Raw genomic sequence first — 16,803 nt, forward strand, 5'->3', positions numbered from 1 at the left:
TAGCAGCTTCATGGTTTTCCATTATATAGATGTACCATACTTTAGTCTCTTAGGGGTAGTTTGGCTGTTTCTAGTCATTTGCTATTACAAATAAATGCTACTTGGAACATCATTCTACTTATGTTTTTGAGAGTCATGTTGTCAGTATAGTGGCAGAAGATGTTTCTAGAAGTTGAAACATCTAGAATTGAAAGAGCATATACATTTAAATATTCAATTGATATTGCCAAATTTCCCACTAACAGTGTGGCTTTTTTTTCTAGCATATCATTCTGTCGAACTTTGGACTTCGTCTAGCTGAAAGTAGAAAAAAAATGTATTGTTTACTTTGGGGGTTTAATTTTTTCTGCTTTAGAATATATACATCTTTATGTTTTAAAATTTTAAATTAAAAAAATCTATCCGCACATGGTACAAAATGATAGTGGTTAAAAGCTTCCCAGCCCCTTTTCTCCAGTTGTCCCAGCTCTTCTTGGAGTGATCGACCATTCATAATTTTGTTACCCTTTCTGACATATGCTGTGCACCTACAAACAGTACAAACAGTTACATATATGTGTGTGTATTTAGATCTACAAAATGATAACATGCTGTTTTTGTACCTTGCTTTTTCACTTAATATATCTTGGGAATAATTCTATGTCAGTATATGAAAGTTTTCTTTCTGGCCTCCCTCCCGTTTTTATTTAAAAATACTGCTGCATGGTGTGTCAATTTCCCCTATGTTTTGTAATTTCTTAACCAGTTCCTTGTAGATGTCAGACCTTTGGGTTGCTTCCAGTGTTTTTGTTTTCTTTAAAAAGTTGCTTTATTTTTCAGACAATAAACACCACTTAACTATGTGGCTGTCAACTGTCTACTAACTGAAATCTACCGTCCCTCATCTGCAGAATGGGATACAGCATCACATTTTCTTATCTGAAAACTTTGGGGCCAGATTTGTCTTGAAATTGGGATTATTTGGAATTTCAAAAGTATGTATTTTTCATTAACACCCTTCAGGGGCTAGGCAGCACTCTAATCAAGACAGCTGTTTCTTCAGAAAAAGAAAATACTATCAGTAGCCTCACTTAGGTGAGATCAGGTTTTGCTTCAAAATGCATTATGAGAAAACTTTGTTTTCAGAGCTTTTTAGATGTTAGAATTGTGGATAAAGGCTTGTGAACTTGTAATAGTACCTACATCAGATGGTTGCTAAGAGATCAAATGAATTAATAGATGGAAAGTATTTAGGACAGTACTAGGCACATACTGAGGCCTTAGTAAGTATAAATATAGTTCAATTGTTTTACTTTCTTTTTCCAGCTTTATTGAGGTATAATTGTTATATAACATTGTATACTCTGATTTTTAATTGTGAATGTAATTGAGTGTCTTTTCATAAGTTATTAATTCATTCTATTTCTTTTTCTATTGATTGCTTTTATGTGTCTCTACCTGCTTTTTCCTGCTGGGACGTTCATTGGACTTATCGATGTGTAAGAATCCTTAGTATATATATTTTTTTTCATAAAAATCTTTTAAATTAATTAATTAGTTTATTTTTGTCTGCGCTGGGTCATCATTGCTGCGTGCAGGCTTTCTCTAGTTGCGGCGAAAGGGGGCTACTCTTCATTGCGGTGCGTGGGCTTCTCATTGCGGTGACTTCTCTTGTTGCGGAGGCAGGCTCTAGGCACGCGGGCTTCAGTAGTTGTGGCATGCAGGCTTCAGTAGTTGTGGCACACAGGCTCAGTAGTGGTGGCTCGCAGGCTCAGTAGTTGTGGTGCACGGGATTAGCTGCCCCGTGGCATGTGGGATCTTCTTGGACCAGGGCTCGAACCCTTGTCCCCTGCACTGGCAGGCGGATTCTTAATCACTGTACCACCAGGGAATCCTTGAATTCTTAGTATATTTAGGAAATCATCCTTTTGCGTTTCCTTCATGACTAATGATCATTTTTCATGTACTTATTTGGTAACAGTATAGTTTCTTTGGTGAAGTCCGCTCACATTTTTTTGCTCAGTTTTAATCGGGTTGTTTATTTTCTCACTGAATTTTAAGAGTTCTTTATTCTGGGTACAAGTATTGTATTAGACATATTTATTGTAGACATTTTCTCTGACTCTGTGCTTGTCTTTGTATTCTTTTAACAGTGTTTTTTGCAGAGCAGAAGTTACTGGTTTTGATGAAGTCCCACTTTATCAAATACTTTTTTTTTTTTTTTTTTTTTTTCCGGTACGTGGGCCTCTCACTGTTGTGGCCTCTCCCGTTGCGGAGCGCAGGCTCAGCGGCTATGGCTCATGGGCCCAGCCGCTCCGCGGCATGTGGGATCTTCCCAGACTGGGGCATGAACCCGTGTCCCCTGCATCGGCAGGCAGACTTTCAACCACTGCGCCACCAGGGAAGCCCTCAAATACTTGTTTTATGACAAGGGAGTACACTCCTCCCTAGGCATCCCCTTCATTGGACAGCTCTAATTGATTTGTTAAAGAAAATATTTATTTATTTATTTTTATTTATATTTATTTATGTAGCTGTGCCGGGTCTTAGTTGTGGCACACAGGATCTACATTACAGCTTGTGGGATCTTTAGTTGCGGCATGCAGGATCTTTTAGTTGCGTCCTGTGGGCCCTTAGTTGAGGCATGCAGGACCTGACCAAGGATTGAACCCCGTCCTCCTGCGTTGGGAGCGCGGAGTCTTAACCACTGGACCACCAGGGAAGTCCCTCTAATTGACCTTTAATGCTCATCAGTCCTTTTAGTTTGTATGAATTTGAGTGATTTCTACACATTGAATAAGTTTGTTCTCTCTTTGCATGACAGCCACTCAGATTAGAGGCAGCTTGCTATGTAATGGTGGCACATCCCCCCCCCTCCAATTAAACTTTTCTCGTTACCTCAACCGTATTTCATGGGTCATGGTCTCCAAAGCCACTTCTCTATCATCTCTACAGTCTCCTTAGAAGTCAAAGGTTTTTGTTTAAATTTAGTATTTAGCATTTCAGGTGATACTCATTGCAATTTACCCAACACATTAGATTTTAACCTCTTCATCTCATCTAGACCTCTTACATTAATGTGGGTTAAGATGGTTTATCTGCTTTAGTATTTCAATTTTCAGCAGTCACCACTAGAGATAGTGTAATGTGTATTAGAATTTGGTATGGTTCTTTTTATGAGATCTCTTGGTCATTGGTTTAATTGGCAGCCTTTGTCATTGGCCTCTCTGGGCTGCCTTTTCTTTATCTATATAATGAGGGGTTTAGTGAAAAGTGAAAGGAAATATCTTCACTTTCTTCTAAGAAGGGTGAAGGTAGTATATATGCTGTTTGTATATACAGACTAGCATACAGTTATGCAGGTGTGTGTGTGTATCCAGCTTCAGTAAATGTCAATTCATAGTCATTTCATTTTTATTACCACCGACTCCCTTTCAACAGTGGATTATTTTGAAGCAAGTTCCAGACACTGTATTTCATACATAAATATAATTCTTTAACAGCTCAGCACTCCAAAAAAAGACAACTGTAGGATCACTGTTACAGTTTAAGGTACTTAATATGTACATTTGTTAATTTTTACCTTTTTTTTGTTTTTTTTGGTTAATTTTTACTTTTAAGCCTTTTGAATAGACTATTTATAGACAATATAAAATTCAAGAGGTATGGAAGACTTTCCCTTTATCCTTCTGTCATCCCGTTCCCTAAGGGCAACCATATCTGTAGACCTGCCTCATTCTTTTTAGCAGCTATGTAATATTCAGGCATGTGGTTGTATGATAATTTAATTAATTCTTTATTGATAGGTATTTGTATTGTTTATGAAAGCAGAAATCAGGAAACAATGTTGTAGTGAGTTTCCTTGTTACTTATGTTATTCATACTCATGGAGAGTTATTTGTAGAGTAAATAAAACACCTTGCTTCACGGTCAATCTGTTTCTTTCATATGTACATTTTTAATTTTAAAAAGTATTATCAAATTGCTCTCTGTAGTGATTGTACTAAGATATACTCCTACAGAAATGTAGTTTTATTTATTTTTATTGCTCTGCAGTATTTCTTTGTATTAATAGACCACTATTGATTGTATTCTTAATGGATATTTATATTTCTTTGTTTTGGAATGATGTCATAAGTGTACTTCCCTTATGTTGAACCACGTGGAATTGCTAATACTTGATTATTTTAAAAGTGGAAGTTTCATATGGTTAAGTTTAATAAGTCATTTAGTGCAAGTATGCATACCTTTCTTTTAGGTAAGTTCTTTGAAGTGGAATTTCTGGGTCATAGGATAACTGTTATGTTTAGCTTTTGTACATAATGCCAGAGTGGTTGTTCCCATTTCCATTCTGAGCAGTTGAAGTTGCTTTACCTCCTCCGCAATACTTGGCATTGTGAATTTTAACTCTTTCGGTGGTTGTTTAGTAGCATCTCATTATGGTTTCAGTTGTATCTGACAATGAATGTCAGTGCCTTTTAATATATTTATATTTTATATGTTTATTGAATATCCTTTTTTATCAAGTGACTGGTCAAGTCTCTTGATCATTTTTCTATTTTAAATTTTTATTGGGTATCTTAGTGAGCTGGGACATTCTTTACATAGTTGTAATCAACCCCCCACCCTGCCCCAGCCACACACACACACACACACACACACACACACACACACACACACACACACACACACACACTCTCTCACTCTCTCTCTCTCTCTCTCTCTCTCTCTCTCTCTCTCTCTCTCTCTCTCATGGTAGTTCTCTTAAATGGCATTTTTTTTTGGGGGGGGGGTGTTTTAATCTTTTCTTTCTTCTTTTTTTTTTTTTTTTTGGCTGCACTGAAGCGTGCGGGATCTTTGTTCCCTGACCAGGGATCGAACCTGTGTCCCCTGCAGTGGAAGTGTGGAGTCTTAACCACTGGACTGCCAGGGAATTCCCTAAATAGTGGTTTTTTAATGGACATTTAATTTTGATGAAATTTCTTTTGCTTTATGGTTAAAGATAAAAGATGTTCCAGTACACATTATTGAATAATCCTTCCCATAGAGATTTGAAATTCTGCAGTTAACATATACTGATTTTCCACAGATATTTTGCTCCTTCTCTTGTCATTTACCAATTAAAAAATATATTTTGGAGTGTTTGAAAACCTGCTAAAATTATAGATACTCTCCCTGAAAAATGTGTGCCCAGGCATTTTTTTTCACACAGTGTCACAAAATTTGCAGAACCCATGAAATCATTCATAAATCTCTGATCAAACCTCCCTTCCCACTTTTTAAATACGTCAGAGTTCACTTTATGTATGGAAGCCTTAAATTATCCTACCTGATTATTTTCCTGTATAAAACCATATATACGCACATTATTGCAAGTACTGATGTGTTTTTATTTTTAAGGGAATCATCTATTTCCTTTCAAAATTAAGAATCTTAAGGGAATAATCGGCATTTAATTAATCTTTAATGTGAGGTTGCGTACTGTTTTTTAGATAAGCAGAATGAAGCTTAGAGAGGAAATACGACTTGCCAGATTTTTACACATCTAGTTACTGTCTTAGCTGTGTGGTTCAATACCATGTTTCTCAAATTCCACTTAGCCGTTATTATGCTAAATTCCCTCCCTTATGTAATACCCAATATACAAAAGATTGAGTACCTATCCAGTGATACTAAAATCTAGTGATATTGAAAAGCATTTATTAAGTATCTTTGCAGATGGTGCTAGGCTGTCTTCTGCTGAAAACTTTCTACTTATCCAATCTTCACCCCTTAGGCTGAGGAAGAACAGTAGGCCTTAGAATGTAGTTTTGGATTCCTTGCTTGAAGCTGATAGACACAGGACCTAAGGGAATATTGATGAACATACAGGTTAAATTCCACTAAGAAATGTCTCACCAAAAGATTATTAAAAATATATTTTATATTGTGGCAGAGTTGTAACAGCTATGATAATTTGCATTTGTGTGATGTTCTGTAACCTGCATATATCCTTAGATACATTATCTTTTATCTGTTCAGCTTGCCCTTGAGACAGATTTTATTAGCTCATTTTTTCAGATGAAGAAATTGTCCCAACTTCTTTTTTTTAAATGTTTATTTTATCTTATTTTTGGCTGCGTCAGGTTTTAGTTGCGGCACGTGGGATCCTCTGCTCTGGCCTGTGGGCTCCTTGTTGTGGTGCGTGGGCTCCAGAGTGCATGGGCTCTGTAGTTGTGGTGCGTGGGCTCTCTTGTTTTGGCGCGTGGGCTCTCTAGTTTTGGCCTGTGTGCTCAGTAGTTGCGTGTGCGGCTTAGTTGCCCCGCAGCATGTGGGATCTTAGTTCCCTGACCACGGATTGAACCCGAGTCCCCTGCATTGGAAGGTGGATTCTTAACCACTGGACCACCAGGCAAGTCCCTGTCCCAAGTTAAGGTGACTTGCCTAAGGTCATTTTAGCCACTAAGTGGCAGAGCTGGCACTCATCCATTTAACTCCTAAACTGTTATCTTTGCTAGAAATACATTTCTGTTTATATAGCTGGTTTAGATTAAAACAGAGTAAATACTGATATTTATCTTCTCTGTTTAAAAAAAAAAAGAGGTGCGGGGGCGTACCAGGTTGGACATTTGAGCAAAGATAGATGAGTATGCTTCCTTTCTAAGGTGGTGTGAGTGAGCCTTGTTGGCATACAGAAAAGAGTTTAGCCACCTAAGAACTGGAAATAAAGATTTCCAAGTAGAAATGTTGCAGAAACCCTAAAAGTGTCTCAATAAAAGCCATTTTAAAAGAAAAAAAAAACCAACTCATTTTTATTTCCCCTCCCTGCCCTTGATGTTTTGAGATATAAAGTGAGTTTATCTGACAAGGAAGCTGGGATGTTTGAGGAAGGAGGGCATTTGAAAGTAATTGCTATTTTGCATTTTAGGACAAGATAGCCTTGCTTTCTCTTCTGTTTCATATAGTTAAGAATATTTCTTGAAGACCTAAATGATGGACTGTAGAAGGCATTTATTTTATATATCAGAATACTGTTGTGGAAAACTTAGATAGCTTTTCTTGTGCAGAACTTTTTGTTTAAATTAGTTTTTATCGGTGCAATGTATTTCTGAAGTTTAAAAATTATATAATATACTTTAATAATTCATTTGTAGGATTGTTTATGCTATATAATTGAATACATGAATAAATTGTATTTACTAGTGACATAACTTTTAGTGACAATACTTCTTTCTCTAAGGCTCTTTATTACTCTTTGCATTTAAATTTATAAGGTATACTCACAACAGAGTTAGATTTACATATGAAAGGCAGCCCATGAGAATAGTAACTGTTAAAACAACACATATTCTCTGACTTTAGGGGAAATGGGAGTGGTAAGTAAAACTTGAAGTAGTAAATTTTAAATTCATGGATAATAAAGTTTACTGTAACATAACCTTTTTTTTTAAGTCAGAAGGATGTTTATTACATAAAACAATTAGAAATAGCTTAAATAAATTTTGTGACATTAAGACAATAGAATGCTGTGTAACTATAAAAGTGGTGTGGTATAACATTTAATGACATCTCATAGACGTCTGTGTGGCTAAGCATACAAAGCACTCCCATAGGTATTTTTTAGCAAATAATTCCTTTAATAATGCTGTAAAGTAGTATGGGTCAGTGGCTTTCCTTTTGCGAACAGGAGGAAATTGAAGCCCTCAGGAAAACGCCCAAAGTTAAGGGTCTTGCCTGAGCTCTGTAGGGCTAGTTGGTTAGGGCAACACAAGTCTCCAAATTCAGCTACTAGTGCTCTTTCCACTTGTTATAAGAGCACTGGTATCATTTCTTCAGATTTGGTTTTAAACTTGGCTTTGCTTCTGCCCCTTTAAGAAAGTATCAGATGTCAGAGTCAGCTTTTAATTCTTAGCTTTTCAGTATTGTATACTTAGTGATTTGGTACTTCTGAGATTATGAAAACTATAGTTCCTTGCCTTTGGCTGGGAAATATCCAATGATAAAACAGGTATACCTATAAATTAGTTGCCTTGTAGAGGTAAGTAAATATAAATTACATTTACCACCCATTGGGTAGCATTAAAAATTGTACAGTGAATTCACGTAAAGCATCCCTTTGCTTTTATTTGATAGTTTGTTAATTGAGATTTGTAAATGACTTTTCTTAAATGTAGGTGTTTTTTTGTTTTGTTTTTGGTAATTTTATTATTTGGCATAAACATTTAACCCAACTTTTTCTACTAACAAGTGCTTGGAGAATTAATTGTAGTACCAGTTTGAATCACATTTCCATCTCATTTAGAAAAATTTTAAAAATATTTCTTATGATAAAATTAAAGACAGCAAAAATGAATTCCCCAAGTACAAAATGAATAGGCAATTTAAGATTTACCACTGGCTGATATGGATAAATAGCCACTGTAGCCATGTAATTTAGGCATCAGAGCCACTGTTTTTTTTTTTTTTAAAAAAAAGAGCCTTGAAGTTGTATGGCTTTTAGGATTAGAAAAAAGAATGGAAAGAAGAAATAGCTAAAGAAACCTGACCCTGGAACAGGTTTCTAGACAGAGCTGGCATGCCATATGGGCAACCCTACCCCAGAGACATAGACACTGCCAGAATGTTTTCATTAATTGTGTTACATTGTTTAGGTTCTATTAAATAATTTTAAAACTTTTTAAAAACATCTTTATCGGAGTATAATTACTTTACAGTGGTTAAACATTTTTATTTGAAAAATCCATACATAGTATGTCTTAGAAGGTTTGGCTGAGTTATTTATATGTCATTCTGAATTGATCCTGTTGTTTAACACTGCTGAATTCTCTTGAGTTTAGGGTAACAATTTTAAGGGACTTGGATGCCTAGGGAGAGGTCACTGGAAGACATGAGAGCTGTATACTGGAAGGGGAATTACCAGATATGTAAACATTTATTTTTTTCACAATTTAAAATTATTGCAATTATTTCACAATTAATTGTACTATTAATTAACCAAATGTCCCTTTTATTTGTTAACTTTTACATTGCTGTCACTCATATTTTTATTCTTTGACTTATTTTTCATTTTTATAGATAAAGTGGAGAACTTTAGTGAAGACCATGAAAAAAATAGTCACCATATTTACAAAAATGCTGAAGACAGTACTAAGAAACCCAATGCAGAAACTACAGTGGCTTCTGGATACAAAGCTGATGAAATCAAAGAAACAAATGATACTTGGAACTCCCAGCTTGGAAGAAGGTCAGAATCTCCATCAGAAACATCTTCAATCAAGGGATCTGTAAGAACTGGTTTGTATGAATGGGATAATGACTTTGAAGATAGCAGATCAGAAGATTGTATTTTAAGTTTGGATAGTGATCCTCTTTTGGAGATGAAGGATGAGGATTTTAAAAATCGGTTGGAAAATCTAAATGAAGCCATTGAGGAAGACATCATGCAAAGTGTTCTTAGGCCAAGCAACTGTAGGACGTATTGTAGGGCCAATAAAGCAAAATCCGCACAAGGAGCATCAAATTTTGATAAGCTAATGGACGGCGCCAGTCAGGGCTTAGCCAAAGCAAACAGTGAATCGAGTAAAGATGGCCTGAATCAGGCAAAGAAAGGCAGTGTAAGTTGTGGGACCAGTTTTAGAGGGACGGTTGGACGGACTAGAGATTATACTGTTTTACATCCATCTTGCTTGTCAGTTTGTAATGTTACCATACAGGATACTATGGAACGCAGCATGGATGAGTTCACTGCATCAACTCCTGCAGATTTGGGAGAAGCTGGCCGGCTAAGAAAAAAAGCAGATATTGCAACGTCTAAGACCACTACTAGATTTCGACCTAGTAATACTAAATCTAAAAAAGATGTTAAACTTGAATTTTTTGGTTTTGAAGATCATGATGAGACAGGAGGTGATGAAGGAGGTTCTGGGAGTTCTAATTACAAAATTAAGTATTTTGGCTTTGATGATCTCAGTGAAAGTGAAGATGATGAAGATGATGACTGTCAAGTGGAAAGAAAGACAAACAAAAAAAGATCTAAAATGGCTCCATCACCCTCCTTGCAGCCTCCTCCAGAAAGCAGTGATAATTCCCAGGACAGTCAGTCTAGTACTAATAATGCAGGTAAGACTTTAAAAAAAACTACAAGTAAACGTGTTTTTCAGGCGTAAGTAACAGCTACTTAGTTTCCTCCTGGATACTCAGTTTTAGCTTGTTACTACATTTAATAGGAGTACCTGTTTAGTGTCAAAGATTACCCTATCCAAAGATAACAGCATTTAAATGTTAATAAAGTCCCACCTTGTAAGGAACCAGTTTGTAAATTGGGGAGTCTTTTCATGTTTGTATTTTAATTCTACCATTAGCACTTGAGAATTTTAATATGTGTGTGTGTGTGTGTGTGTGTATAGGGATACTGAACATCTTGATGTTTCAGTTTTGAAAAACTAAATGCAATGGAGACGTAAGGATAGATTTTGGTCATTTAGAACTATATTGATATTAGGTGGTTGTAATGAGGGAAATATTAGAAAATTAAAATAAAAAAGCCTAATCAATCAATAAGTGTTAAAAAACATTCTAAAGAAATCTTAAATTTATGAAATTAAGATTAAATCTTAAGAATCATCCTTGTAAGATGACTTAATAAAATTAAAAAGTGCTAGTTAAGTATTTATACATTCTTATCAGTGAAAAATTAATTTGTCCCTTAAGATAGTAGGACCAGTAATGACTTGAAGTCCTTGAGGAGTTCATAGTCTCCACTGAGAGACAAACAGAAGAAATAGGTTAGCTTTGCTATGAGTAAGTCACTACTTGAAAAGGGCTTTGTGAAGTGGATTGACTGTTGAGCAAGGAAGAGTATGTGAAAGCCTCTGGGATACAGGGGCTATATTTATTTGTATTTAACCAAATACAGTTTTCCTGTATCAGTTTACTTGTTAAATAGAGCTTTTGTCCTTTTAGGGTCATAGAGCAAGAGTCATTATGGTGAATTAGAGATATCATAGTAGGGACTTCCCCTGGTGGTCCAGTGTTTAAGAAGACACCACGCTCCCGGGACTTCCCTGGTAGCGCAGTTGGTTAAGAATCCACCTGCTAATGCAGGGGATACAGGTTCGAGCCCTGGTGCAGGAAGATACCACATGCCGCGGAGCAGCTAAGCCTGTGTGCCACAGCTACTGAGCCTGTGCTCTAGAGCTCGCGAGCCACAACCACTGAAACCCGTGTGCGTAGAGCCTGTGCTCCGCAAGAAGAGAAACTACCGCCATGAGAAGCCCACGCACAGCAGTTAAGAGTATCCCCTGCTCACCGCAACTAGGGAAAGCCTGTGCACAGCAGTGAAGACCCAATGCAGCCAAAAATAAATAAATTTAAAAAAAAAAAAACAAAAAAAAAAAACTCCATGCTCCCAATGCAGGGGACCTCGGTTCTGATCCCTGGTCAGGGAACTAGATCCCTCATGCCTCAGCTAAGAGCCCACAGGCTGCAACTAAAGATCCCATAGTATTCTTACATATAGATTCTCTTATAGAGTGTCTCATATTGAGGCTACCTACCATTTTGCTTCATTTGGCCTAAAAATAGGTTTGCTAGATTAGAATTGCTAAAACTAGAATTTCAGGAGTAGCCCCTAGGAGCCCGCCTTACTCCCCACTGCAAAAAAATAAAGGAGTATTTTCAGAATTCAACATTGTGTTGAATTGCTTCTGAAGAACTGAAGTTTGCTGTAGCCTTGCTAGTCACTTAAGATTTGACTGGGTAGACAGCTTTACATTTGCTTTCTCAGGAAGATGGTTAGTAATTATGTACTGAAACCTGAGTTCCAGTCCTGCTACAGCCTTCTTAGCTCTTATCCTAACCTTGATAGCAAGTTATCCTAAATCATTAGACTCCCTTTGAAAAATGTCATGTTGATACCAAATAATGTTTAAAAATTAGAGACTGTTTGATTGATATATCCAAAGTTGGAATCTGAGTCTTCATACAGTGTATGAAACAGCAAACATTTTTAAGGAATGGGATAGAGAAAAGTCTTCCTATTTTTTAAAAAAATATTTATTTATTTATTTAGGCTGTGCCGGGTCTTAGTTGCCATACACGGGATCCTCGTTGCTGCTTTCAGGCTCTTTAGCTGCGGCATGCGGGATCTTTACCTGTGGCATGCGGAATCTTTAGCTGTGGCATGCGAACTCTTAGTTGCAGCATGCACATGGGATCTAGTTCCCTGACCAGGGATCGAACCTGGACCCCTTGCACTGGGAGCATGGAGTCTTAGCCACTGGATCACCAGGGAAGTTCCCTTCCTAGATTTTTCTTTTTTGTCTCTTTGTTTAGGCTAGAGAAAAATATAACCATTTGGAAATTAGTGTAATCCTTTGGTTAGTTTTGTGGGAGTACCACAGACCACTGAACTACATTGTACTAGGTCATTCTGTATCTTTTGCCAAGGATAACTATATCCTTTTTGGGGGTTTTTTAAAAAATGTGGCCTCTTCAGATGTAAGCAGGCATTCTTTGAAGGCCAACGTGATTCAATGTACTTAAATTCTAGAAAAATGTTATAGGTACATATCACCTGATGGGGGGGGTGTGTGTGTGTTTAAACTATACCATGTCTGTGTTAATGTTGATAGATAACTAGCAGTTATATGAACTTTGAGGAACAAATTATTCTGGAAAAGAATTGATTTTGCCAGTAAAACTGGAGCACATACACAGCAACTAGGTTTCTGATTTTCTTTTAGAGTAGGGGACAAGCAGGGAGTGAGCACGGGAGAATGAGACTTAATATCATTGGAGTATTTTGTCAACTCTGTGGTGCTTTTATTCCATTTTTTTTTCTCCCCACAATATGCCTCTTTCTCCTCAAAATGTTCATAGGTTGTCTGGTAGATAATTTGAAATAATAGAAAGCTAGCTAGTTTTGATTACCATTTCAGAAAACTTGGATTTTACAGAGGATTTGCCTGGTGTGCCTGAAAATGTGAAGAAGCCCCCAAATAAACAAGGAGATAAATCAAAGGAAAACACCAGAAAGATTTTTAGTGGCCCCAAACGGGTAAGTAAAGCACTATCAGTGATTTGTATTATTGTTGGAGGGCTCAACTCTTAATTTTTTTATTTAAAAATTACTAACAAACATCATGGCAATTAAATTTTGTCTTTCAAAGGATATATGTAAATTATTTTTTAAAAGCATTGTAATCATTTTTTGAAGTGTGGTAAAACATATATAACATAGTCTTTATTATATGCAAGTGTACAATTCAGTGACATTAAATACATTCATAGTGTTGTATAACCGTCACTGTTACCTATAACCAAAACTTTTTCATCATCTCTAACAAAAACACTGTACACATTAAACAATAACTCCACCTTGACCTGCCCAGCCTCTGGTAAACACAGTTTTACTTTCTGTCTGTATAAATTTGCCTATTCTAGGTGCCTCATATAAGTGGAGTCATACAATGTTTGTCTATCTGTGTCTGGCTTACTTCACTAAGCATTATGTTGTCAAGGTCCATCCCTGTTGTAACATATATCAGAATGTTTCTTTTTTACGGCTGAATACCAAATTTTGTTTATCCATTCATCTGTAGATGGACACTTGGGTGGTTCTCACTTTTTGGCTATTTGAGTCCCTGCTTTCAATTGATTCGGATACTTAAGAGTGGAATTTGGGGGACATATGGTAGGTCTTTGTTTAACTGCCGAAGTGTTTTCCACCTTGACTGCACCATTTTTATATTCATATTAGCAATGCACAAGGTTTCCAATGTTTCCACATCCTCACCAACATTTATATTCTGGGTTTTTGGTTTTTTTATTTTGATAATAGCTATCCTAATGTGTGGGAAATGGTATCTCATTGTGGTTTGATTTACATTTTCCTAATTATTGATGTTGAGCATCTTTTCATATACTTGCTGGACATTTGTATTTCTTTTTTGGAGAAATGTCTGTTCAGTGCCAATTTTTGAATCAAGTTGTTTGGTTTTTTATTGTTGAGTTATAGGAGTTCTTTATATATTAATGTCTTATTAGATACATAATTTGTACATATATGTTCCTATACTGTGAATTGTCTCTTTACTTTCTTGGTAGTGTGCTTTAATATCAGTGAAGTCCAGTTTATCTATTTTTTTCTTTTGTTACCTGTGCTTTTGGTGTCATATCTAAGAAATCATTGTCAAATTGGATGTCACGTACCTTTTCCCTATGTTTTCTTCGAGGTTTTATAGTTTTAGGTTTTACATTTAGGTCATTGATCCATTTTGAGTTAATTTCTGTATATAGTGTAAGTTAAGGGTCCAACTTCATTCTTATGCATTATATAAGTCATTTTAATATGGTCCAGCATAGGTATTGAGAATAATTTGCTTGACTTTACCTTTTTTATTTATTTTTTTTTATTTATTTATTTTTTTTTTTGCGGTACGCGGGCCTCTCACTGCCGTGGCCTCTCCCGTTGCGGAGCACAGGCTCCGGACGCGCAGGCTCAGCATCCATGGCTCACGGGCCCAGCTGCTCCGCGGCACGTGGGATCTTCCCGGACCGGGGCACGAACCCGCGTCCCCTGCATCGGCAGGCGGACTCTCAACCACTGCGCCACCAGGGAAGCCCACTTTACCTTTTTTAAAAAAAAAAATTCCTTTACTTAAATAGCTTGTATAGTGTTAAACAGTTTTGTTATTGAAAATTGCAGTTAGAAGTTGTTGACTTTTTTTGTAGATTGAACTACTTCTAAGCAACTAAAGAATGAGTGTGTCCATATTATCTGCCCTCATTTTATTTTTATTCTTTTACCTCTGTAAACAACCAGGTAGGAATCTTTTCAGAGTGATTTTTTTTTTCGCGGTACGTGGGCCTCTCACTGTTGTGGCCTCTCCCGTCGCGGAGCACAGGCTCCGGACGCGCAGGCTCAGTGGCCATGGCTCACGGGCCCAGCCCCTCCGCGGCATGTGGGATCTTCCCAGACCGGGGCACGAACCCGTGTCCGCTGCATCGGCAGGCGGACTCTCAACCACTGCGCCACCAGGGAAGCCCCAGAGTGATTTTGTTATACTTTTGCGGCCCCAGGTGCTTATCCCCCACCAGAAAAAAAAATGCTTAATGCTCATTTCAAAAGAGCTAACTTGCTCTGGAGCCAGGGGCCAGGGTAGTGTGGTGTAATGGCTATAGCCCTTAATGCTTAGGTGAGGTTTTGGTTTATAAAATTGTGTATGGCATGTGTTGATTCTGGTGTAAAAGTTATACATTTTTTGGTCTCAGGACTACTTCACATTCTTAAAAATTTTATTAAGAATCCCAGAAAGTTTTTGATTATATATGCTATATTTATCAAATTGGAAGTGAAAACATATTTCAAAGATACTTATTAATAATTCACTTAACAGTAACCCATTACGTGTTAATATAACATTTTAGCGAGAATTATTTTCTTAAAAAAAGTAGTGAGAAGGGTAGCATTGTTGTACATTTTTTGCAGATCTCTTTATAAAGTTTGGCATAGTAAAAGACAGCTAGATTCTTTGGGATTAGCAGATACAAACTAGTATTAGGATGGATAAACAAGGTCCTACTGTATAGCACAGGGAACTCTATTCAGTATCCTGTGATAAGCCATAATGGAAAAGAATATGACAAAGAATATATATAACTGAGTCATTTTGCTGTACAGCAGAAATAACCTAACATTGTAAACCAACTATACTTCAATAAAATTTTTTTTAAAACAGCTAGATTCTTATACGCTCTGTATTCAGTATTTTTCATTATGTTTTAGTTGAAAAATGTGAAGAAAATCCAGCCTCACATAGATAAGTAGTTGTATTTTAAGTAGCTTTTTCAGATAATTATGGACATTCTTCTTTGACATTACACCAAAATTGAAAAAAAATGGGAGTTTCTTTTATAAATAAATAAATTTATTTATTTATTTATTTATGGCTGTGTTGGGTCTTCGTTGCTGTGCACAGGCTTTTTCTAGTTGCGGCGAGTGGGGGCTACTCTTCGTTGCGGTGCGTGGGCTTCTTACTGCGATGGCTTCTCTTTGTTGCAGAGCATGGGCTCTAGGCGCGCAGGCTTCAGTAGTTGTGGCTTGTGGGCTCTAGAGCGCAGGCTCAGTAGTTTTGGCACACGGGCTTAGTTGCTCCGCGGCATGTGGGATCTTCCCAGACCAGGGCTTGAACCCATATCCCCTGCATTGGCAGGTGGATTCTTAACCACTGCGCCACCAGGGAAGCCCCGGGAGTTTTTTTCTTTTCTTTTAAAATATTATTTATTTATTTATTTATTTGGCTGCACCGGGTCTTAGTTGTAGCATGTGGGATCTAGTTCCCCAACCAGGGATCGAACCCAGGCACCCCCTGCATTGGGAGCGCAGAGTCTTACCCACTGGACCACGAGGAAAGTCCCTACCCCAGGAGCTTTTTAAAGATTAGTTGTAACTTGGAGTCTAAAACCGTGCCAGTGAACCTTGCATAATGTTACATTAAAATCTGTTGGTCTGTCTTGCCTTTGAATGGATTTTTTAAACATGCATGCTTTGTAACATTATATATTGGTCATTTGGAAAATACTGGTTAGACTGATTTATCTAAATCTTTCAATGGTGACACACTTCATTATACAGTATCAAAAATATCATTAATATCACTGCCAAACTCATCAGAAGTCTTTTAAGTATTGGGAAGCTATCAAGTTCACAGTTCTCCAGAATTTTAGTTTTTACTTAAAAGTTGAAATTTTTTCATTGGCAGAAAATACTTCAGGGAAAACGACTGGCAATGACAGGCCTACTTTGTTCATTTTTGAGAAAATGTCTGCCTAACACCCAAGTCT

General features: G+C 36.9%; 1 protein-coding gene across 4 annotated transcripts in view; it reads left to right on the forward strand.

The window, feature by feature from the left end:
* Nucleotides 1-16,803, forward strand: part of WAPL (WAPL cohesin release factor) — a 76,266-nt gene that overhangs the window by 15,207 nt on the left and 44,256 nt on the right. For 2 of the 4 annotated variants that reach the window (XM_059053915.2, XM_067025225.1), the window contains 2 exons: nucleotides 9,034-10,077; nucleotides 12,915-13,015. In XM_059053915.2, the coding sequence (XP_058909898.1) occupies nucleotides 9,034-10,077; nucleotides 12,915-13,015 (1,145 nt within the window). Of the gene's footprint in view, nucleotides 1-9,033; nucleotides 10,078-12,896; nucleotides 13,016-16,803 lie in introns of all 4 variants that reach the window. The other 2 variants (XM_059053911.2, XM_059053914.2) reach the window with 1 other exon arrangement.

This window comes from Kogia breviceps, chromosome 2 (assembly GCF_026419965.1).
Source record: "Kogia breviceps isolate mKogBre1 chromosome 2, mKogBre1 haplotype 1, whole genome shotgun sequence".
Classification (NCBI taxonomy): domain Eukaryota; kingdom Metazoa; phylum Chordata; class Mammalia; order Artiodactyla; family Physeteridae; genus Kogia; species Kogia breviceps.